Source organism: Lethenteron reissneri, chromosome 23 (genome assembly GCF_015708825.2).
Source record: "Lethenteron reissneri isolate LAM-NWPU_2019-01 chromosome 23, ASM1570882v1, whole genome shotgun sequence".
NCBI classification, from domain to species: Eukaryota; Metazoa; Chordata; class Hyperoartia; order Petromyzontiformes; family Petromyzontidae; genus Lethenteron; species Lethenteron reissneri.
The window spans coordinates 20,616,462-20,641,792 of NC_083801.1; the positions used below are offsets into that span (position 1 = coordinate 20,616,462).

Sequence of the window (25,331 nt, forward strand, 5' to 3'; positions counted from 1 at the left end):
CTTTCATGGCTTTATTTTGGTGATTTCGAAAAGTGTATTGGTTTAGCCATGTTTGTTGTAGTACAGAGTTAGACTGATGGCCTTAATCTAAGCTGTCTAGTGGTTGTTGTTTGACTTGCATCCCACTGAGATTTTTGCACACAGCGTTGGTGTGCGGTGTTTTTTCTGCAATATTTTTGCTGTCTTTTCTTGAATTTTCTGTTTGCACTTAGTCACATAGTCACTTTAAGATGTTTTTTGTTCATGTTTTTGTTTTTTGTTTGTTGCGGTTGCACCCGATTCAAGAGCTGAATGGCTCACAGGGCTATACCTAATAAATGCACTTGAACGTCGTGTATTCTATTATTTATTTTATTTCTACGTGACTTGGATGTTACCCCGTGCCCCGACTGGACATCTGTGGGGGAAAAAAAAAGCTTTACAGCTCATCTGATTCCTCCCGCGGTATAAATACAGATTCTTATAAACGCGATGGTGACGTCACGCCGATCAGTGCGCGATGACGTAATGCGACCGTTACGCGGTGACGTAACGCTGCGATCGGGGGCGCGCGCTCAGCTGCCCGTACGCGGTGACAGCGCGATGTCGTCACGCTCGCCTCGCGATGACGTCACGCCAGCACGAGGCCTCGCAAGCGGCCTCTACGTCATCGCGCGTTGTCTGGCCCGCGCGAATACGTCACGCCAGCACGAGGCCTCGCAAGCGGCCTCTACGTCATCGCGCGTTGTCTGGCCCGCGCGAATACGTCACGCCAGCACGAGGCCTCGCAAGCGGCCTCTACGTCATCGCGCGTGCTCTGGCTCGCGCGATTACGTCACGCCAGCACGAGCCCCAGCTGTGTGCGTGATGACGTCATCGTCAACGCACGCCAGGCCGCTTTGAGCGCGTCGCGTTGCCGTCTCTCTTGTCACTTGATCTGGTGGCGTTGGGGAGGTAAATGTCCGCGTGTGTGTGTGTGTTTGTGTGTCTTTGTGCGTCTTTTGTGTGTGTGTGCGTGTCATGCCACTGTGCACTACAGACCCAGCAACAACGCGGGTTCGAATCCCCGTCACGGATATGGCAACAGCGGACGGCGTAGGTGCCGCAATTTGTAACCTCCGCTCAGCTGGACTCGCTCCTCAATGAGGAGTGGAGAGTAACCTTCATTCACTCGACGTGTTGGGTGTCCGCGTTCCGAGTGTGCTACACATTGTATCGTTGGGGGGAGGGAGACGAAGACAGCCTTGCCTCTCGCACATTAATCCCCCACCGCTCACTGACCGCACCCGCTTCAACAATGCGCTTCTAGGTTAGATGCGGGAAGTTGTGTGGACGTTTGTCGTGTTACTAAACAAAACTCGCATCACTGCGTGCAAGTAAGTGAGTTGTTCGGCCGCTGCCAGTGAGGAGTTTGTGTTGTGTCTCTCGGGTCGACGAGGTCGCCGCGGCCTTGAGAACGAACGCTGGCGGACTTCCATTATTGACGGGGTTTTTTGGGGTTAAATCGCGTAAATATATAAATGTTGCGTCTCGATTTAAAGCTTTCGTGACTGCAGGGATTCATCTTCTTGGTTCTTTCGGTAAAGTCACGTAGAAGGGAAGTAATAAAATAATAAAAATAAAACATAATAAAATAAGACAGCGTCTCCCCGACAGACCTGGTTTTCACCTGAGACGGCTGCTTGCGTTGTGACCGAAACGTCGTGAGAATTATTTTATTATGCTTTATTTTTATTATTTTATTACTTCCCCTCAACGTGACTTTACCGAAAGAACCAAGAAGAAGAAAATGTTGTGTCGTTAAAGCCGCCAGCACACGACACGGACAACTAGCAAGGGTCGTCACGTAAACAGAACGTGCCAATTCGTTACGAGTACAGCACCACACCGGTGTGTTGAAGAGCAAATCCACGACATTTACAATCGACACTTTTAGATTTTTGATTTAAAGCTTTCGTGACTGCAGGGATTCATATTCTTGGTTCTTTGGTAAAGTCACGTAGAAGGGAAACAATGAAATAAAATACATTCTCACGATTGCTTGTGTTGCAGTCGAAACGTCGTGAGAATTTTATTGTTTTGACACTTTTATATTGAACCGCGATCAACCCTCCCCCCTAAAAAACTCACCTGTATTATGGATGATATTGGTCGCGAAAGCCTAGTTTAATGTTTGGTTGAGTGATTGGTTTGTTGCTTGCTAGAGTGGTTTGTTATGATTACGATTGACATGACTTTTGCTTGTTTAGCCTAGAAAAGCCTCACTGGGTCTCTATCATTTTTCAGGAGCGTCCTGACATTTTCATAGCAGGAGGCTGTATTGTCATGCGTAATGCATCATTAGCAGGTTTGTTAATTGCATGATTGGTGCTTAATTGGTTGAGTAATTGGTTGAGTGGCTAGTGTTGGTTAATGGAATTGTTGGTTACTCCAGTGGGTGTTTGATGGCCTGCTTAATTGGCCCAGGAATTCGTGCGGAGTAATACGTTGAGCGCGTTGGTTTTTGGTTGAATAAATAATTGAGTGGATTTATGAGCAGGTTTTTATTTATTTGGTTCAGTGGTTGAATTGTCAAGTGATTTCATAATTGGTTTGAATTATGTGGCGATACGATGCTGCATGGGCATTGCTACACGACAACAAAAAGCTAAATTTGCACTCCATTGCCAATAAAGTGTGTTCCTTGTGAGACCAACGTGTTATTGATGAATGTGTTGAGATTTTTCTTAATTGGTTTCGGTTGCTGATGGCCTATTCTGTATGCGAGATGGCAGTGATTGGGTTTTTTTGTTGTTTGATGTATTGTATAGTAATTTAGTCAAACATTGCCAGACGTCTATAAACGTGCGTCCTTTTTACGAAAAATTTGGAGATGAAACATTGCACGTGTTTGTCCAGTATGTTTGTGAATAATCTATGAATTTACGTGCATGTACGTACTGTAGCTCAGGTAAATAAAATAGTAATCATTTACAGCATTCATGAGGAGTCCTACTTCACCTCACTGGTGAATGCGGCGTATTGAAGGGGAGGGGGCTCAAGTTTCGTTCAAATATTACTCACCACTGATGTTAGCCAGGAATCAAACTTAGGTTACCAGATTCATAGCGCAGTGCGCTAATCACCGTGCAACCCTTACCTTGTAGTTATGTTAATAAATATATGCACGTTTACACGGTTGTGTGTATCACGCTCGGTTGTGTATGTATGTATTAAGTAGACCGCCCCAAATGAGTACCTGTTGTGGTGTATGAACATCACCACTCGGGAGACAAAGGCGGTCGGGCGTGTGGTTCGCCACTCACCCTCTCGTGTGCCGTGCTGCCTTGGTCTTTGAATATATCACGGACGTGTATGAACCCAGCATGTTCATCGTCTGTCCATGATGCATATATCTATAGCAAGTTGTATTTCATCCTGAAATGAGTACTGCACCTTTCACATTGTCGTCAGCATCAGCAACACGGAGACCAAGGTTGCATTGCCTTGCATGGCTATTGGTGGCACAAATCACCTTGTGTGCAGCACTGGCCCTTAATAGGTGACAGTTATTGGCGCAGGGGATTTGGTCAAAGGGGTAGATACCCCCTGCCTTATCCATAGGATCTTTAAAGCCTGTCAGGCTAATTTTGGGGAGGGATTTGTGTGTGTGTGTTGTTGATAATGATTGCGTGCTTCCCTTTGTGAGAACGGTTGGTGCAGCTGTGCTTGGCACGCGCAGTTGCCAAATTGTTAAATCCCATGCGTGGTATTCCTCAGTGTCGAAGTCAACCTGTTGCAGATGTTTGCATTGAATGTGAAGACATGCGCTTAATATTAAAATTCCATTTCATGGCATGGGACCATCTGGAAAATAAATGTATAGAGTACATGTTGGTATGGAAAATTGGCAATTGCACATCAGTAAACAGCCGTCATGTTTGTGGTCGCTATGCACAGACGCAGAGCTTATTGTTATGATAGACAAATTACTAATTTTATTGTCTTGTCAATTGTTATTATCATTAAGGATGTATCTGCATGTCCTAGTATAATGCAAAGCTTGGCCCAGTGGAAAGCAATCCATGCGAAATGGCGTTTGTGTGTTTTTTTTGGTATGTGTATTTGTTCAGCCTGATTTGAGTTTTATCTTGGGCACACATTTTCTGTTTTTGCATTGAACAGCGATCGTCGGATTCTCCACCCACACCCGCGTATGGGGAAATTGCCCAAAAGCGGGAAAAGTTTGTAAAACGTTTCCACGGATCATTACGAAATAATTTGTTAAATAAAAACTTAAGGAAAGTTATATTATCTTACGATATTAAATTGCAATAAATTATATTATTACAATACCGTGTCTGGTTAAACATTTCTTTGACACATTGTGTATTTTGACTACAACATTGACCTCGTTTTGCCCAGGCACGTGATGTTTTTAACAGTGCAATGACAGACATGTCAGCTGTTTATGCTCAGAGCAGGTCAGGATTGCACCTTAATTTTTTTTCTTCGTCTCAAATAACTTTAATTCGTAATACAGCAGTAGGTTTTTTTAATTGTTTGCTCATATTTTGTAAACATTTATATATATACACATAAACGATAACATGATCCTCATCCTTTGTACACTGGTTGGCTGTTTTGCTCAAATAAGTGTTTTTTTTATTCCAGTAATGAGTGTTTGTAAAACTTGTTATGACAACAGGGGGGGGGGGGGTCTTGCATTACTAATCCCCAAACTTGACACCACGAGCTTAATTAATCTTACTAATGTATATAAGATGCGGTAATTGAGAAGGAGAAATGTGTTTAATCATTACCGCGTGGTATTCCGGTGGCCGACTTGTGAGGGCGTGATTATTGTGGCTGGAATGAATGGCACACAAGGGGGCTGCCTGGTCATTCTGTAACTTTCCAGCGCCGATCTTAAACACACTTGACATGGTACTCATTTTACGCTTGGTCGACTTAGGGGAAGCGCCACATACGGATAAAGCTTTGTCATAAGATTTGGATTTAAAATTGTCAACAATCGGAATGCTAGGAAGAACAAGCATAGGTTTTAACCCTTTCAATAAAATAGGTGTTTAGATGTTCAAACACCAAATAGATAGCTTTTGCAAGGAATCCTGTCTGCATTAACCACCCGTACTTGTGGTGAACATGCAAACAACATGCTCTGATAATATATGCATTGTGGTTAATGCTGACTTGATTCCTTGCAAACTGTATCTCTTTGGTGTTTGAACTCCTTATTTTTTCATATTTTGATACTGGAAAAAAGGTCCCATGATCCAAATGTCTTGAAACTAACCTGGATTGCTCGTTTCATGAGACATGTTAATTGCTCAAATGGCAAAGATAAAAAAAAACATTCCCAGTTAGACATACAGACTGTTAAGGAAAGTACCCTTTGAGAGCAACGATAAGGGCTGGAAGGGTGCACGTGGGTGAGATGGTGTCGCAGAACCCCTCACCCTGTCGCCTTCATCTCCTGATTTGTGCTGCTTACACATTACAAGAGATACTCATTTAAAGCCGAGTCAACCTAAGGAAGGCCCAGGACCGATTCAGATAATCAACAATGATGTTAGCTGAGGCCAGGAATTGACGCTAGGTTTTCTGGATTCACATTAAAGTGTGCTAACCACTGCGCCACCACGCAACACATACAAAAGACAAATACCCCCCATATTAGCCTCTAACAGGCTGTTGGGGCAAGTGCTGTTAGCAAGCACCTATGAAGGTCGATATGGCACATGCATGGAGGGGATGGGTGGCTCGCACCATGCCCAGCCATATTTTCTTCCCATTCCTGATGTTACACACCACACCAGGTACTCATTTAAGGTTGAGTCGACCTAGGGGAGGCCCAGCACCGATTCAAATATTTTTCACTGATATTAACCTTAAGGAGGAATTTAACGAGGGTCACTGGGTTCGCTAACCACAACACTACACGCACGCAGACACCCGATGTAAGTAAATAATAGGAGTAATCCTGCCTGACTTGGTCTCTCATACAAACCCTGCCTGCCCAAGTCATGTTTTGTCTTGTCATTTAGTACACCCTCCCCGCTCTACTTATGCAATTAATTTGAAATACATGGAGTCTTTTAGCAGCAGTCCCTCCAGAATAACCAGATGCTAGGACTTCCATTGACAGTTTTAGCCCTGAGGATTATACGTATGATTAATGATTCTGTGCCGTGACTATGTTTTATTCGGATTTTAGAAATATTGCTGTAGGCTTGTCATGTTAGCACACTGGCCTGTTTGCCAATGTGGAGGTGGAATTTGGGTGTTAAACTGATGTGGGATAAAACCTGTTGCTGATAACAATGTCGTTTTTCAGGAACAAGCCAAATGACACTTGCCTCTGGAGTATGTTTTCTGTGCATCTTTGTTTAGCATTTTTTGGAGCTTTGTCTTTTTATAAATATTGTATGTTTACAAAAACACCGTCCTGGCACATGAGATCCATAGGATCAGGTAAACAAAAAGCTATTGTGTATCTACTGCTGGATGAATTGTGCCACATTTTGCTACCATAAGTGCAATATTTGTCATACATGTGCATCTTCATGCATCCTGGTTTCTAAATAAATAATGAATCGAACACCTATTAAAGCAGTATTGTATACACATGTATAATTATAAATTGTGCCAGTTATGTAATCATCATCACCCATTGTCTGTCCACCACCGTTAGAAGGAGACCTTCCCACGGCATCACCATTCCTTATGGTCCTGCAATGCCATAATCATTACGCTCATTACACTTTGAATCATATAATCACTCCAATCTTGCAGTAGATTTTCCTCTCAAGTGCCTACTCTTCTTTGGCTGCAATTACATAATCAGTCTCATCCATCTGCAATCATCCCTTGCATGCATCCTGCCCATGCCCGCTTGCCGTCTTTTGAAATAATAATATCTGTCATTTGCATTTTTCTTGCCGATCCATGTGTTCCTCTTTATGATTTCCAGTATAATTCAAAGCATGTTTTCCTGTACACTTTAGCTTTTGCTCCATTCTATTTTGCTGTGTATGTGTTTTCGATACATGCACTGGCTGCACATTGATGACATGAAAAAAATCAACAATATGCAAATTAGAATAGGTGTCAGACATGGAGATACACTTCCAGCAGTGCTAATCAGAGCAGCATTTGAACGTTTAAAACACATGTATTTTAGATATAAAGCATAAACACAAGTGGAGAAAATTTCCTCCATCTCAGATTTGATGACAACATAGTAATGATAATACATTTTATAAGAGCTACAGGGAATAATTGTCGAACTTAACAAAGAGGGCTGCAAAGTTTAACTCAAGATACAATTGCTGTAGGGGCACTGTTGAAAACAGCAAAATTCATAAAGGGCTGTAAAAAAACAATTCTTCCAAATGACAGATATGATTTTGGTTACATATGGTTTCTGCTAAGAATCTTTTAGCATTTGTGTTAATGAGTTTGTTTGGCAATTGAACCTTATGGCGGGACCCTGGGGTTCCAAATAAACGGAAGGCCAAATCGTAATTAATGAAAAAAATTGCCGACTCCGTTCCACTGAGCACATAAACGCCGCGACCCACCTGGCACGGATCATTCTGTTGTCATGTCGTCCAAGCACAGCGAGGATAAATGCGCAGAAGAAACAAAACTTTGAAACTTGGATTAGCGCATCGTGTAGAGCTCGTCGAGAGGAATAGATCGCCGTACCGTTCGCCTTCAACAGACATAAAATGATGTCGCCACGCAGTTTATGCGAGAGCCGGGGGCTTATGGGACCCCGGGGGTTCCGCCATAATTTTCCATTGCAAAATGAATATATCATTTATGAACTTAAAATAATATTTAGTTATTTTTCTTCGAGAATGCTTAATGCATTTTGTTACCATGACCTTGTTAGTGATGTAACACGGTTACCTTTTATTGTATGTGATGGTTGTAGGTGCACATCACATTACTGTCAAGGATGCCACTAACTGCACAGGAAAAGATGCAGAGGTACAGAACCAAACTGAATATGAACACAGAGAAGGCTGATCTCATGAGAAAGAAGGACAGGGAGAGGAAGAGAGTACAGAAGGCTACAATGTCAGAGAAGGAAAAACTTCAGGCTCTGAAGAAAAACAGAGAGCGAGTCCAGCGACATCGGGAAAGGAAATTCTCATGTGTGGCATCGGTAGCTGCTGGTCCTTCTAAGTCCATGAGAAAGGTCTTCACAACACCACAGTCACTGGAGAAAGCTAAGCAACGAGTACTTCGAAGTTTGCCAAAGTCTCTAAAAAAGAGAAAGGCGATTTTAAAGCTGCTTGCAGACGAAGCTGGAATTGATTTTCCAAAACCAAAAGGGAAACAAAGCAGTGTCAGCAAAAATTTTAATTCTTAAAATGACATAGACAGTTGAGCACTTTACTGAACTATATCCTGGATGTGTCCTGCGCTAAAGAATTTGGGTTCCCTTTTTGAAGATGAATGCAAGAAGAAAGTGAATAAACAGTGGCTTGTGAGGCATCCCGCAAAGTTTTCCAGATTTCCTCTGCTAGCACCATGGACATATATTTATCTCTTCATCTGGCACTCAACAATGCTGCAATGGATATTTAAACTGACTTAAGAGACTTCATAAGCACGGAGTATAGATGAACAGTTGCTCTGGTGACGATGCAAATGACAGAGGCAGATTTAAATGATTGATTTGAAGAGATGAACAAGTCAATGGCATTCTCCATAAACTACACCGATATCAAGATAGCTGAAGCAAACGCTTTCTAACATGGAAATGAACGTTTGAAGCACAGCATCCAAGGTAGGCATTCAATTGGATTTGGCAGAAAAATCTACAACAAAGACACTGATTTCCAACTTGCCCACTGAGCCCTAATCAAGTCACACCTTTCACTGCATTTACCTGGAACCATAATGGGGCCACTTTGGTTGCCAGACTATTCTAACTAATAGCAATTGTCAACTATGTATTAACCAAGAACATCCATGTTATTCTAGGTGACCTTGAGCAGCCACTGCATTCATTAGATTTTAGTTTTCTGGTGGCACTTTTGAGCCAATTTAATCCAAAATTCATTCTTGCCAATATAAGTTGCATGAACAGTGAGAGATAGAGCCACCGGGAGCAACAGATGTCCTGAGTGGCAGAATCTGCATGCAAACTGCAAAATCAGAAAAGATGGCTGTCAAATGCTGCTCCAAGGAAGAACTTGAAAATAAGTGTCAGCATCTAATAAATTCTGAAGAGGAATCGAGAGCCTGCTATGTGGGGACTGCTGCTAGAAGCTTCCATGAGGATTTGTTTTACGTAATGATGCTGTCGGTGAAGCCACCTTGCATAACTTTCTGCATAACTTTCTGCAAGGAGCTGGTGACTCCTCCAGCACTCGCACCAGACTCCTAAGGCCACACAACGCTGCAGCAGCTGGCCCTGTCTGAGCAGCCAGGGAGAAACAAATGGGACTTGCGTCATGGGAAGTAGGGCTTGGGACACACAACAGCAACAACAGCAGCAGCATCAGCAACAATAGCAATAACAGAAGCAACAACAGTAACAAGAACAGCAGCAACAACAGCAGCAACAATAGAAAAAGCAGCAACAGCAGCAGCAATAACACCTTGCGATGGCGACGCTGCAACTTTTGCTGCTGCTGCCCGGCTGCTTGCGGCCAGGCCTTGCTCTGCGGGACAGTGGCTGAGCGAGCTGAGCGGTGCGGTCAAGCAATGCCTTCCCTCCTCCCTGGAGAATGGGGGGCCATACCGGGAACTTCTCTTGATCGACAAACCAATTCTATCTCACCTAAACGTCGCCGATACTGCGGTGGAACTCACCAGCAGACTTGGCCCAACATCCAACGTGCAGAAGGGAGTGCTACGATCGCTGTGGAAATGCTAACCTCTACCCGACCGTGTTCGTCACTTGTTGCAATGCCTCGCACATGGTTGTGCTGGAGCCCTAGTCAATTCGTCTTCTGCCCTGCATCCAGACGATTAGGGAAGAGCACCTTCATCGAGCCAAACCCTGGACCAGGGCTCCTCAACTTTGGATTGGTGAACGCAACAAGATGGCGCTGATCCACGATCTGATCAACAATTGTGGACTCAACAATTGTTGTCATTACTGAAACCTGACTCAATGGACGTAATTAAGCGTGAGGCTGCACCTAACGAATTCGCTATTGTACATCTTCATCTCAGGGAGCCTGGCACCAGCAGCCTGAATGATGGTGGGATCGCAATGATTCACCGTGAAGACATCTGTGTGAAAGTCCTGAGAGACTCATTAACAATCACATAATTCGAGCTGCTGCTTGTGAAAATAACGAAGAGCGTGCGGGGGCTTCCGATTGCTGCTATCTATCGATCACTGTCTTCACCGCTGTCGGATTTATTTTCTGAGCTTCTGGTCCTCTGGACTGTGGGTCACTTGGCTCTCGCTACATCATCTGTGGTGACTTGAACTATCCTGGATTGACTGGTACTTGTGGTAAAATCAACAGTGATCTCGCCGAGATTATTGGCAGTCACAGTTTCACCCAGCACGCCAGCGTCGCAATATGTAGCTCGGAAAATATACTGGTCACATCTTCACATCCGCGGATGCCTTAACTGTGACGGACATTATTATTGAAGATGGTGGTATTTCAGATGAGTCACGTGACGTGCAAAGTGGCATAACCTATTATTCACCCACTCGTCACAATGATATCATACAGAGACTGGAAACGAGTGGACCATAATGCTCTCCGTTAGAAAATTTGGTTATTATCGGCGTGTCTCAATCCTGCATTGATGGTTGATTCATTTGCAGCTCAATTAGAAAATCACATCACTGCTGTTCTTGATGAACTCGCGCCCAAGTGAATGGGGAAAGCGTGCAGTAACTGGCTGTCACCGGAGGAAGCGATCTCCACGAAGCAGACATGGAGGAGGCTGGAGTGTCTTGGGAAGAAAATTGGTTTCGAGACTGACTCGCTTATAGAGCTGCCTGCAGATCTGCCCACCGACTCATTATTGAGTCTCACAGATCGTTGTATGCTCTGCACGTCCGATTCGCACGGTTGGCTACGTACGGTGTGGTGCAGTGCACTGACAAATGGTGTATCCAGCACTATGTGGGGCCCTCTGCTTATCAATGATGATGACATGGTTGGGGTTAACTGCTTGAATAAAAGCGATAAAGTAACAAGTTAAAGTGGACAGATCGTTTTCACATGCTGTGTGTATCTTGTGCTTGTGTTACTACTGTCTAAGCTACAGATTGGACAGACAGGGCACGATGGATTTCTCACACAACGTCTCTTCATTACATCAACAAATATACTGTGTGAGAACATATGTTAACAATTTACTGGTAATATCCAAGACTTGTTGTTATGTATACTTTGTTTCGGAACATTGTCTTGGTGTTATGTGTCCATACTTTCATGGTAGCTGTATCATCTTTAATTACACACTTATGGCCTTTGGTCGACCTGACAGTTTGTTACACAGTTTGTTTTTGCTATCTTTGTTGTACGAATTCCTGTCTTGATTCTCGTTTGTAAAAGAACAAAACAACACAATTCCTTTACGTGTGCAGGGTCTCATCTCCGTGAAAACGAATGGTGTTATGTTCTGACAGTTAAGTACATGTAATGCCTATCTTATACCTGATAGTTAAACATACAGCTTAAAATAAATCCTGCTGCTTTCTAACTCCACTGAAGTTTGGGTCTGGTTCTTCTGTTTGCATATTTCATGTTGGTGTCATGTGATTCTGTCATCCGCTCCATTTATTTGATCGTTTATTTTGCTGGAGCTGGGGTATGAAACCAAACCGTCTCAATGCATACACCCCCTTGCACAGAGGGAATGCAACCATGCATTGATTAAATAATTTGATAGAAATTGATTTTTGTTCGCATGTATCGCATTATGCACGTAACAGTTGATTTGAATATTATTTATGAAAATTATATGCTGTTGAATTTATGCCAGTGGACCAAAACAAACATATACATTTGAGGCCGAGAACACGGTCAATAATACGTGTGTTCTTGTAAATCTTTAACGATTTTTTTGTATGCTCGCATCAAGTCACAACCGCAAATTGTGGCAATCGATTTGCTGATCGAGTCGCGGTGCACCATTATGTCCGTTACACAGGGCGTCACGGGTTCCTGCACGTCCGCATGGGCGGCAGACGATGCAGCCGCCGACTTGATCCCCACGCTTTGAAACGATCGGCCCATTGATAAAAAAACGTCAGCGCCAAAGTCGGGGGGTCTCCAAGCCAGTGAACTGATTATGCAGAAACGACAGACCCACTTAGCTCGGCTGCGGGAACAGGCGCCCCCCCGCCACTTTTGCGTAATGCGGAGGGTGGTTCTGGTTAAGCGGGCCAGTGGCCAAGTGATGGGAGCAAGGCAATTGCAGGATGAGTGTGGTCTGGTGTGAAAGATGGCTTGAGCCAGCCACCCCCTGGGCAAGCAGCGCAACTTGTAATCGGATGATCCAGGCAGCGGAAGCCATCTGCCAGCTGCTGTAATGTAATTGAGCGGAACTTAATAAGCGTCGCACGGACATTGCAGATGGTGGTTGTTTGCGGTTTGCATTCCTGTTTTTTTTTATTCCGGTAAGGCCACTGAATAACCTGATGTTTAATGGTGGCATTTAAACATTAGAGCCCGGTTACATAAAAGACATGTAGTTGTCGTGTCAAACCTGAGCTCAGCCTGGGTTATAGTTTCATAATTTTTGCCTTGCATTTATAAATAACATGTACGTTTGACAGTGCCTCCTTAAAAAACATTTTAAGTGAGGAACGCTGCAAATTGTGCTTTGAAAAACAAATCCCTGGTGAGTTTTGAGAATAAAATACTGCCCTGCAGTGCTACCATCATATTAAGATCTGGAACACAAACTTAAGAAGTACAAGCGATACATACACTAGTTTTAATAAAATAGAAATGCAAGGCTTCAGGCATTGTACTTATTGCCACTAACAATTTCAAGAAGAATGTGGCAGCATACATCACTGAGGTGAACAATTTTGAACAAAAAATAGCTAAATTGGGCAGCATACATAATTACTGTTTTGGCAATGAAATAACCAAATATTCTTAAAATTGGTCACAATAGAGGGTAGTTATAGGTAACTGCACGTGCATATCTTGACCCTTCAGCAATAAAATATGTCAATTCCCTTCCGCTCATGAGCATTGCACTCCTCTGTTATAAATCTCACATCAATGTAAAGATTCCACTGTTGACTTCCACTCAGAGCTCTGCCTCCCTCACAGGCGGCGCTAATCTGACCAACCCTGTAGGAGCAATGAGCTTCAGCCAGCAGTAAATTGAGAATGAATGACAACTGATTATCCTTCGGCCTCTGGGCGTTTCCCCCCATGCCCCGGCTGCTTCGGCAAACCTCCCGGCGATGTTTCGAGCAAAACGCGAGCTGCTTTATCGCCTCCGCTAACGTGACGTCTGGACCAGTTTCCACGGCAACCGTCGGTATAGCTGCTGACGCATCGCGCTTGCGCGACCGGCAGATCGACGCCGGACACCGCGCTGAGCACAGCGTGCCGCAAGTCAAGCGCACAATCACGGCGCGGCCCCTCTCGTTCTTACCTGCCGCTGCTCCGTCCAGCGAGAGGCTCTCGTTTATTACTCCCACCTGGAGGGTGAGTTTTTACTCATTATTTATCGTGGGGAGCATTACGACGGTCTGTGTGTGCGCGTGACCTGAGATTTACAGGTGTCTTGTCACACGCGCGTTGTTGACCTGTGCTCGTGCGCCCCGTGCGTGCACGTTCTGGGTCAGGTTCGTTCTCGTGGCTCTGCGGCGATGTTGTTATGCAGCAGTCAGGGATGGCTCCTTGTGAGGCTGGCTTCACGGCGCCCCCGGCGTGGCAGCGTCAAATTATGGAGGCGTTTTCGGTCTGCTGGTTCTTCTGCCACCGTGACGCCAAGAGGGAGCAAATTTACTTGGCATCACTTATAGATGTCTAGTCGTCTTTTATCTTACCTGTGTTGTTTTTCAGGTTATGCGAGTGCCTATTTTGTTTCAAGATCCATTGCAATTGGTCTTCCTGTTTTTCTGTTGGATTTTTGTATCGCAGTGATCAGATGAATCTGCAGTGATATTTGCAGCAAATGTGGTATTTGCAGTAAGCTGTATGTGTAGTAACGAATGTGGCATTTTCCAAGTTCTAGCCGTGTGTGTTAAACAAACATGCCCTTGTATGTCATCTTTTACTTATTAACTTGCAAATTATACAAATAAAAAAAAACCTTGTTTTAATTTAACACCCTAGGTTTTCTCGACCAATATGGCTCGTAAACAAAATACGGTTAGATCTCTTATGTATGAAGGCAAATGTTTGGTTCATGTGACAACTTGATTTGTATGGCTGTGTTTGATAGAGGGGGGGGGGGGCGTATGGCACAATTGACGTTATACTTACGCGATCTAACTGTGAATCCCTGTTTTATTGACCATTATTTCAAACTGCAAAACCAGAAGTCCAGGTAACAGTCATAACATTACATCATGACAACATTTGTCCAAATTTAGATTTTAAAAACCGTCTTTAAATATAAAATCCGACAACATTGTTCTCTAGGCATAGCTGGTGCCTATAAATAAATAATTATATAAATATATTATAAGTAATATTGTTTGGGTCTTTACTCGTCAAGCTCTTTGGGTGCCATTCCCTCCTTACCCTATTTCGGGTATTATTATTATTCTGTATAAATGTGGGCAACGTCTCCCCATTGGTTGGCTCTGGAGATGTCGGCATGGGAAGGGAATTCCAGCTGCCACGACGGGCCAAGATTGACTCGCGTTGTTCCGCACGCACGCACGCACGACAGGAACGACGGTGACATCGGCGCCTGCAACGCGGCGGAGGTGTGCACGATGTCGAGCCCCGATGAAGAGAGCTCCTCGAGCAGCCTCAAGCAGCTGCCCTGGTTCGTGGCGAGCTCGCAGGTGCTGGGCCTCGCCGCCGTCATTGTGGTGGGCGTGTGGATGGGCCACTACCGCGGGGGCTTCTCCTGGGACCACGGCGTCTTGGAGTTCAACATCCACCCCCTCTGCATGGTCATCGGCATGGTCTTCTTATATGGAGATGGTACGTCATCCTGACACGATGGGCGTGAAAGTAATCTGCGCCGAGCCAACTTGCGCTGCACAGGGAATTTATGACTTAACACTGGTTTGTGTTTGTGCAATATATTTGATTTTTTTACTTTGGTCACTTTGATGGCCCAGATCACTAATGAGGCTATCCCAGTCTCTTAGAGTTCTCACCTAGGTTAAACAAACCATATAACCCTCATTGGCCTACAGAGGTTCCAGTGTATGCTGCTGTTTTCTACGTTCACCAGATTGCCTTTCTGTATCTTTTCCAGCAATTTTGGTGTACCGCGTTTTCCGTGAAGAGAACAAGAAATGCATTAAGATTATCCACGCCACCCTGCATATGTGTGCGCTGATCTCCTCTGTGATCGGTGAGTTCTTGCTTGAGTGAGCGTGAGCAATATGGTGGGGGAGGGGGGGGGGCTTATATAATTGATTATTGCTCAGGGTCCCAGTAATCATCGCTCGACTGTACGTCCACCAAACCTCCACGTTCCCTCCCCCCATCGGTTCATGCCGAGCCAACATGTCGTCATTATCTTCACACCATCATTATCCTGCCTCCGTGCTGCCTGACACCACACCTCCACTGCAACTCGATCCCATGTCTGGTTCATCTTGGCCTGAGATTGTTTATAAGCCACCAAATGATTTTGCTATTCAGTCCATTCAAGCTTGAAATGAGTTGCACTTTGCCATAAACATATGTTATTTGCATGTAACAGCTAACAGTAAATAACACAGGAACACTTCACGGTTTTATGTTTGCTTGCAAACATTGAGGACATTTTTATTATTTATATCCGTATGCATTTTTTTATATTGAAAGTGAAAGCTGTGTTACTTTCAATATAAAAAACAAGTACATCATTCCAAAACTGCAAAATTTAACAAAATTGTTTCTACGTGACAATGGGACGCCCTTTTGCAAAGGTGATGGCGCAAAAAAAAAAACGCGGTTTAGATTTTGGTGTTTCCAGAGAAATTCTCCCTTCTAATTCTCAGTGGATGGTGGCTCTTCCTGATCAATCTGTTGCCTTGTGGTTTTTTCTGTGTAGGGCTTGTTGCCGTGTTTGACTTTCACAACAGTCTGAACATCCCCAACCTCTACAGCCTGCACAGTTGGCTGGGAATCATAACCATCATGCTGTTTGCAATGCAGGTGAGGAGCCGCTCTTTCACAACGCTGCACATGCCTTGCCTTTTCACATCGCTGCACCTCCCTCAGCCTCTCTCTGTTAACTCCTCTGCCGCCGCTTCCTTTCTCACTCGCAGGTAAGTTTCATTTTTAAATCCTTTATATTAAGTTCGCTTGCTTGCTTGCTTGCGTGCTTGCTTGCTTGCTTACGACCGTGCAAATCTTTCGGTCGTTTTTTAACCCACTTCCCGTGATCCAATCGAGCTGACATATTGTACACAGACTCGTTGTGCGAGACAATTAATGTTCGTGAAAAATTTTTTCCAAAATTTTTCACTGTTTAGGGAAAACTAATTAAATATTTAATTACCAATTGCTTAATACTGGCAGACAATCATCTGACCCGTAGGTGGCAGCCATCTCAAGCCAGAGGACGAGAGGACTCTAGCCGCCACGCATATAAAGGATTTATAGTGAAAAACTTTGTTTTTAAATCCTTTATATTAAGTTCACTTGCTTGCTTGCGCGCTTACGACCGTGCAAATCTTTCGGTCGTTTTTTAACCCACTTCCCGTGATCCAATCGAGCTGACATTTTGCACACAGACTCGTTGTGCGTGACAATGTATTTTCGTGATAACATTTTTCCAAAATTTTACACTTTTTAGAAAAAAATAAATTATATTTAATTACCAATTGCTTAATGGTGGCAGGCAATCATCTGACCCATAGGTGGCAGCCATCTCAAGCCAGAGGACGAGAGGACTCTAGCCGCCACGCATATAAAGGATTTATAGTGAAAAACTTAGTTTTTACGGGTTAATTTTTTTAAAACATTGTTCCCTATGGCGTAGGAGCGTGTTGGAACCTTTGGCCCCCAAGTGCAGCTACCCCACCGTGGGTGCAAGGTGGGGTGGTGAGATGTTCACCATCAGGAGGTTGTGGGTTCGATGCCGACCCTGACGTCTGCATATTTGGAGTTTGCATGCTCTCCCCGTGGTCGCATGGGCTATTCTCTGGCTCTTCTGGTTTTTTCCTCCACATTTGGAAACATGTGTGTAGAATATTTGGCTGCTATACATTTCTACATCATAAGCCACTTTGGTGAGCTATAATTTGTGGCCAGGTTGCTTCTGAAAAATAGCTATATAGCTCAGTGGGCATTACCTGGCAAGATAAATTATTTTTTTAGTTTAGTTTGATGAGACCCAAAAAGGTCAAAACACATGTTTGATGGCTGCTATTTAAACCAATTACGTGAATTGGCCACAATGCCGCGTGAGTCAGAGTACTGTGCCCACCACCACAAATATCCTGGATTCAACTACTAGGAAGTAACCTGTGAGTAAACCAGGTTCTCAAGTGACTCCACAAAAAAAACAACCCACACTTACAATTGTAGTTTAACTTACATTTTGGGAATATGTCAAGATCTAAATAAAAAACAAATGGTTGCTTTGATTTCCATGGAACTAACATCTCTTTAGCAGGGCACACCGGAAGTGCAGTGCCCTGATACAGATTAGAGGTGACAAATGGATCTCGGACGTAGCTCTGTGATGACCTCTTTTTGGACCCTTCTCTGACACAGGGTAGCGATGAAACTGCTCTGCAATAGTTGCAAATTGGCACTGTCTCAGGACATGATGCCGATTGCACAATAAAATAAATTTTCTTGAGTAGAGTATATTTAATAAGATTATAAAAGGTTTTTTTTTTGTTCGTGTATCAGTGTGTATGTTCTTTCGTATTGCCATGAGAAAGAAGTAGTGTATGTATATATATGAATAAATACAACATCTAATAACCCTTACAACCTGAAATTAAATTCCAGCAGGAAATCAAGCTTGGGGTTTAGACAGCCTTATCAATCCATTTCCTCAAATAGCTGAAAAGCAAACACTGCACTTGGCTAACAGAGGAGGTACTAATTGCATTGAAAGTAAATTCCTGCTTTGAATAGGAATTTAATTGATTTTCCAAGTGTGCTTTGCAGTCCTCGTTCACTTAATTTACAAAACAGATTTACTTATTTTGTCCTGCCTGGTAAAACAAAGCAATGAATTGTAACCAGTGCCCCAGATGCATGTAATCTGGTTATATTTCCATGAATATATATATTTTAGCTAACCTTTTCTGAGGCTTCCATATACACGTATCGAGTCTGTGGTCCCAGATCACCGAGGGTAGCCAGATTTATTTGTATTATTTGGAAAAGTCTATGACCACGGATGGCATTTGGAGGTGATACCTATTGAAAAGGTTATCACATGAATTATCCTTTAATAGCGAAATACTATAAAAAATAATAATATCCTTTGTTTACCCAGGAAAAAAAGCCTCACCAAGTCGCCAGATCCCTTTTCCGGATGGTTCTCCATAGGGATGTTTTGCCAATTATATTAATGAGTGTTTGGCATGTTGGAGGAAACTGAAGCGCCTGGAGAAAACCCATGCATTTCAGGGGATAACACTTAAAGTTCTATCCAACTCGATTGAACCCCGTTGTTGTATTGTCATCTCCTGTGCACCATGTAGCCCAAGCCTTCAGCACCTGCTATTCCCAGGCAGTATCCCATCCAAGTTCTAACCGGACCCAACACTGCTTAGCTTCCAAGCTCTGATGAGATCAATCGTCAACAAATGTGTACCATTGAAGCGTTTCCAATTCGCTTGCTGACAATTTCGGACTTGTCCCATTACGCCGGAACAGAGGTGGGGCTGAAAGAGCTTTGACCCCATCCGTCTGCCCCTTCCCCAGTGGCTGCTCGGCTTCATCATCTTCCTGTTCCCGGGCGGCACGTCCGCCCTGCGAGCGTGGTACCTGCCCCTGCACTCCTTCTTCGGCGTGACCATCTTCGGCATGGCGGTAGCTGCATCGCTCACCGGCATCACCGAGAAGCTGCTGTTCAGCATCAAGTACGTTGGCCAGGCCACACCCCCCAGTGCCCGCGTGTGAAGGTGTCCCCTTTCGGCTGTCTTTTAATTTATTTTTCGCTATGAGGATTTTATGGAACAACATTGGCCCGCAACAATGCTTTAGGTGACAAATAAGAAACGGACGGGGACAAACTCTGCTACCTCGGACCCAACGCAACTGGTCTATATAAGACGGGAGAATTTAATCGCGGGTGTAGAGCCCGGGGAATACATCTATCGCCTCTTTCACACAAAGGAATCGCGTTCGGGAGTCAATGTGATTTCATCTGGAGGGAGAAGGGATGGTAAGGGAAGAAGAGGGGGGGGACATTCAACTTACGGAGGGTAGTCCCAGGTCCGCAGGGGAAACAAGGATTGGAGGTGTGAAAGGAGGAGAGGGAGCACTGGGGGTCTCCCATCGGTTGTCTTAAGATGTGTCGCTTGAAGGCCTTGCTGCTTTGTCATAGTTTAATTGTCCCCCTGAACAAATTATTTTCATTCAAGTGCAGCCTCGTGTCAAATAGACCTGGGTGCCAGTGGCATCTTGTGGCTTTTATCTTGAGAGGCGACAAGCACGCGTCTTACATTTTCAGGTGACGATTGCAAGTGGTTTTAGTCTCATACCTGCAATGCAATGGCAGCACGTGTTTTTTGTTGCATAGGAAAAACATGGTGTCGGCAAACGTGGCGTCGTCGGCTGCTGAGCATACTGGTGTAACGAGACCTGTCACACTGATCAGTTGAGCAGTTCGTGTGATTTTGCAACATTCAACAAGACTGGATGCAATTATCGAATCAAACCTCTCGTTTGTTCTCCGCCTGATAACATTGAGCTGTTCTTTTATTTATATGTTACGGTTGATTAAATGAGGCTCAAATTGCTTTGCGATTCTAATTGGGAGGCCATGTCTTCTGTCAGAGCACGCTCACATTTATTATAGAGATATATTGTTTTAAGCGTACGAATGTAATTATTTGGCTAGGCACATTCTTGTCTAGGAGTGAGCGAATGTCATGCCCCCCCCCGCTCCATGCAGAGATACATACAGCAAGTTTCCACCAGAGGGCATCTTGGCCAACGCACTGGGTCTCCTGCTGGTGGCGTTTGCGGCGTGCGTGGCGTACGTCGTGACCCGGCACGAGTGGAAACGGCCGGGCAACCCCGAGGAGGAGGCACTGAGCCTGCACTTCCACCGCATCACGCGCGGCGACGAAGAGGAGGACTGAAGCGACGCCGTGGCCTGCTTCGGGATGTGAGGACGACTGCAAACGCGGCCTTCCCCCCGACGTAGCCGTTTACTGATTAGGTCCCGACTTAATGACCGGGAGTCGGGTGAAGGGGCGCGATGATGAGCACCCTCAATCAATGCTCTGGTGAATAGGTGGTGGGGAACTGCCTTCACCTTTATTGTCGGTGACTGGCGAGGCGCAGGTTTACATTGGGGAGGTGATGTGTCCGTCTTGCGTGCTATTTCTTACCCATGCCAGGTGGGTTTAATCGAGTTGGAAAAAAAAACATGCTGTTTCATGCGGAAGTAATTTGTTGCACCTGGAGTGAGTGAGAAATAAACCACTTGAGCGGAGAATAGCATTTCCCCAAATGGGACTTGGCACCTTGCTGATATTGTTAGAGAAATTATATACATCAAACTGACATCAGACTTTTAGCCGTTGTCTGAGTCAAACTACTTATACATTTTTCAACTTGTTTCATCACCTCCCCTGAGCTTTACCATTTCAAACAGCCATAGTATCCCGATGATTACACCTATTGGTTACAACATATTTAATTTAATTTTGACTTAGAGATACTTGGTTCGTAATGAAATAAAACGTTCCTTTTCCCAGCATGCTCCTGTCCCACTCTTCTATGTCGCGTCTTGCGATGTGGTTGCGTTTAGACGCCGTTTGAGTCCAATATGCGTCCTGATGAGTATTCTGCTTGTAGTTGGAAGTAGAATTGTCATGCAAGATTCCTTCTTCAGGGATTGCACCAAAATTATTGATAGGTTGGCTAATGTCTAAACTAAAATTAAATTAGGCTTCGCCTTAAGATGTAAGCGCTTACATCACTTGCAGTCTAGATTTATACACGCCACGGGTTGCATATCACTGTCGATATTTTAATCCTCAGTTTGGTCCAAACACAAGTGTTTCCCATGTTGTGAAATGTTGTTTTTGCATTCTGCTTTCAGAGTAAGACTTTCTGCTGTTGTGCCATAAAAAGTGTACTGCTGCTGAGTGGATAATGGTCACGTTATTTGCTCAAAGCAAATGGCCTTTCAATGCTATAATTGCAGACAGATATCGACATAAGTGTAATTTGGGCAAAGAGCGCTTCTCGCTTGTGTCGTGTGCCGATTGTGATTGACACGTGATTACATTTTTAAATAGTTTTCTTGGAATGGTTGTCTGCCTTTACGGTCACCATGTTATGCTTCTGCAGGAGCAGTTTGCCCCGTGTCCTGTGAAAGCCATACACTGAAATATTAAACTTGTCTTAGCTGTTATGCCAGGGAGAAACCGTCATGCCTTGGGAGGCTGTTCATATCCTGTGGCCTACATAACCTCTCAAAGTGTTTCAACAAAGTGAGCACAGTAGGGGTGGATTCATCATTCTCCACACTGCCTTCTCTTCTTGATAATTAATGGGTCTTTAGGCTCAGGCTTGATAGCTAGACTGTTGCCTTACTGCAAGTTAGCTATTTAAAAAATGCAGGAAAAAGGGATACAATTATAGTCTTGTGGGAGACGATGCTCGGAGGAGGAGATTCCTTGTTGGTGGGAGGGAGATAGTAGATGGAGCAGGGTTTCGGCAACTGAAAGTTGGCACACTTGGGCATTCTCAAAGAAATTCATGTAAGGTCACGGCTTCAGGAAAATACAGCCAAACAGTACTTTCTAAAAGTCTTAATTCTGCCGTGCCATGTAATTGTTTGGTTAGAACATGCAACGATGGCAGCATGTTGCCTGCATTTGTGAGAGATGTACATGGGAGGAAATATTGCATTGTCATCTCAGCCATCTGGCGCAAATTGAGCACACGTGACGAGGTTTGCAAGTGCCTCGGCATGGCCGTGTGTGTGCGTGACTGCAGGCCGTGTGTGTGCGGACATTCTCACACCGATGAGCTCCCAGCATTCCACCCTCGTTCACCGTCTGCGCCGTTGGTTAAAATATTATCATGCTTTGTAATGTAATGCTGATTTTTAATTGGTTCATGGTTATACGTTTTTCAGTGTAGGGATGCATTGATTGCAAAGTGTTGATATTGAATTCAGAATCTCTATTGAATTAAAATGGGGTTTAAAATATCTAGATAAATCATCGCAGCTGAAACGTGAGTGTGTGTGTGTCTGTGCGCATTCCTGGTCGGGGAGAAACAAAAACAAGCTGTTGAATAAATTACAGCAGTAACGGCTTTGACAAATGGAGCTGCCACCTTGAGCTTCTACAAACGAGGCTTGGAGCCCTTTGTGTGTCTCTCTCCATTCTATTCTCTCTTTCACTCTTCTCCGTTGCTCATTCACCTCAATGAGCCAGAATATGCCAGATATTTCAACGTTCCATGTTTCGATAGAGTTTTCTCGTTATTTTGTTTCATGAAATCACGTGAATTGTATTTTTATTCATGAAACCTGAATGAAAATCCCCGTAAAATTATATTTACAAATTCCGAGTGATGAACGGGACCAGTAGCCAAGGTTACGCCAGTTACAGTCGAGGTTTACAGCAGACGCTGCACGCTTGCCGATAATGACGCATTCACCAGTTGGCAAGACGCAATACAAACTTGTACCCGGTGATGATAAAATGATACAAATTTTGTCACGCCTACTGGAGTGTAAGGTGCCCCCCCCCCAACTTGTGCTACATAAAACTGGGGGGAAAGGTGTCTTATAATCTGGAGAATACGGTATAACAGTTTACAGCCATGTGTCAAATCACTGTCGAATGACGACCCCCCCCATACTGTGTCGGCCATATGGGGGTTGTTTGACCATACTTCATTGCAGGTTGAAGGGGGTCCCAAGACAGGTTCAGGCACTGCTCGCCACTCATGTTAACCGTGGCCAGGAACCGAATTCGGGTCGCTGGGTTCACAGTGCAGTGCATTAACTGCCCTGCCATCGCTCCAAAGCCATGCTTAACTTTAGGGCGTTTTAATTCTGTTTCACTCGGCAAGAGTTATTCATTACGGTGAGTGCATATCCAGTTACAAAGCAGGAATATATTCCTAGGATTGAAAGAAACGTCTGGTTTGTGTCATGAATGTGATGTCACATTGAATAAACTCTAAACTGTGCAGTGATAAGAGTGTGACACAATCAAAATATAGGATTAAACTTCAATGAAAAAAAATCCCACCCATAAGAATCTGCAGTGTAAAGTCAGATGGACCATGAGCAAAAAGTGACCCTCAACATTTTTTTCGTGGATTTTCACTCTAGAATGTAAACTTTAAAGCCTTTCAGCTCTTCATATTTTAATCTCGAGACCAAAACCTGGGGGTGACGTCAGATCAGCCATGGCGAGTGGTGGCACTCGCCAATTTAGCCGCAAGCCGAGATTGTGCCAATTTCTGCCAGGGTAGATGGAGCAGCCGGCTGTCTCAAACATTGGATTTATATGATTGCATCAAAAGTGCGGTGTCACGTAATAGGCTTAAGGGGAGATGCATTTTAATATATTTAAATTACTGTGGTGTAATCAAACTGTGATTAATTGTGTGAAATCAGCTTAAAGTTAAAATGAATGAGAAACAAAAAACTACTTACGTATCTCAAACTAAGAACATGTGTTGCTGTCACACCTTTTGGTGATTTGGGAACTGGTAAAGTGGCTGGATTTGGAGTCAGCGGTATAGTTTGTGACAATTTCAGAGTACGGGAAACAACTTTGGCATGCAACTTAGGTTTAGAAGAGTATCAAGTCTTTGTGCGGATGGAGTAGGGATGGTTGTGGAGATTTCTCGATCGGTCAAAAATGTGGCATTGTATATTCGAATGTTCCTTTGGTTCACCATTACTGCAGTGCAGCAAAACCTCGGTGTCTTTTAAAATGTTTTAACGTATACAGTTGGACTTTACATTCCATTTAATTTAGTATTTCGTAAAATGACACGAGGTTGGACGTAACATTCTTACTTCACAGCTGTAAATAATTACAATAACAATAGGCGTTAATTTCAAGGTAACCTCTTGAAACATTGTTGGCTGAAACGGGGACAGGTTCTTGTGACTTTACACCAAACAGTGCACTGATGTTGATCCACATAAGGCCTGGAAACTCATCTCTTTGAAGCCGTATTTCAAGCTGCAGCCTGAACATGTAGCTTCGTGTTCCCACGGCCTCACTCGGCAAGCTGGGATCCACGACGATTCATGGGTCAGGAAGAAACGGCAATTCCAAGAGTTCAAGGCCACATCACATCTCAGTAACAACTGAATGTTTGAAATATTGATGCCACTGCCGAAATGAATGATAAAAATGCATGTAAATACACGAGAAATATCGTGTAATATAATAATATATTGAATATGGAAGGCGTAATGTATAGCTTAGTAGTAATTAAAAGTTTAGTCGTGAATTATGTTCACCAAAGTCTAGTGCCATCATCGTGGTCATTATCAACTCGATTGTTGCTGTCAGTTGGCCTGACAGGGCCCTGCTGTAATTGTTGTCCTGTCATGCGCTGTGCAAGGAATGCATCCTTACAGCATCGCCACAATAGTTGAGAAGGGGACTTCATTGCGTGCCCGGGGCTCCTAAACATGAATTGACGCCTGCAAATGGAAGAGCCTAACAAACACAAAGGGTCTAAATATTTCGTGGAATTACCTGAGATAGAATGTTGGAGTATTAGCGAGTAGGATTGATTGTAGGGTTACAGCTGTGGCTTAGAGGAATTTTGTACAACTGTCGCCTCCAAATCCACCCTTTCCATTTGTTCTGTTGATGTGAGTACATGTTGATGTGTGATTTATTGCTTGTGATTGTGAATACAAATTCGCTTTTATTAAAGCATTTGTGATATATAATTGCGCGAGCGTTGTGATTTATACAAATACAGAAGCGACTTTGAACTGAGATATCGTCATGGCATTCTTGATAGATCTTGTCCAAAGAAAATTATAATGCATTTTCTTATCTCTGCACAAGG

At 43.9% G+C, this 25,331-nt stretch overlaps 1 protein-coding gene across 3 annotated transcripts; it reads left to right on the forward strand.

Annotated features, from left to right (window-relative positions):
- The first annotated feature begins 843 nt into the window (after positions 1-843).
- Positions 844-25,319, forward strand: LOC133346180 (transmembrane ascorbate-dependent reductase CYB561-like). 3 transcript variants are annotated; one of them, XM_061557664.1, is made up of 7 exons: positions 881-933; positions 13,518-13,649; positions 14,845-15,104; positions 15,385-15,483; positions 16,171-16,274; positions 19,011-19,168; positions 20,206-25,319. In XM_061557664.1, the coding sequence occupies exons 3-7, from the start codon at positions 14,891-14,893 to the stop codon at positions 20,393-20,395; spliced, it is 765 nt and encodes a 254-aa protein (XP_061413648.1). In that variant the 5' UTR covers positions 881-933; positions 13,518-13,649; positions 14,845-14,890; the 3' UTR covers positions 20,396-25,319. The 3 variants fall into 3 exon arrangements, with proteins under 3 accessions (XP_061413649.1, XP_061413648.1, XP_061413646.1); XM_061557665.1 differs by lacking the exon at positions 13,518-13,649 and having other exon boundaries at positions 844-933; XM_061557662.1 differs by lacking the exons at positions 881-933; positions 13,518-13,649 and adding an exon at positions 1,279-1,355.
- Positions 25,320-25,331: the final 12 nt, after the last annotated feature.

Bases quoted from the DNA above. Each gene is read 5' to 3' on its own strand.
- LOC133346180 (XM_061557662.1), top strand. From the start codon at position 1,294: ATGCGGGAAGTTGTGTGGACGTTTGTCGTGTTACTAAACAAAACTCGC. The intron at 16,275-19,010 runs GTGAGGAGCCGC...CCCCTTCCCCAG, and splicing joins TCATGCTGTTTGCAATGCAG to TGGCTGCTCGGCTTCATCAT. The intron at 19,169-20,205 runs GTACGTTGGCCA...CGCTCCATGCAG, and splicing joins AAGCTGCTGTTCAGCATCAA to AGATACATACAGCAAGTTTC.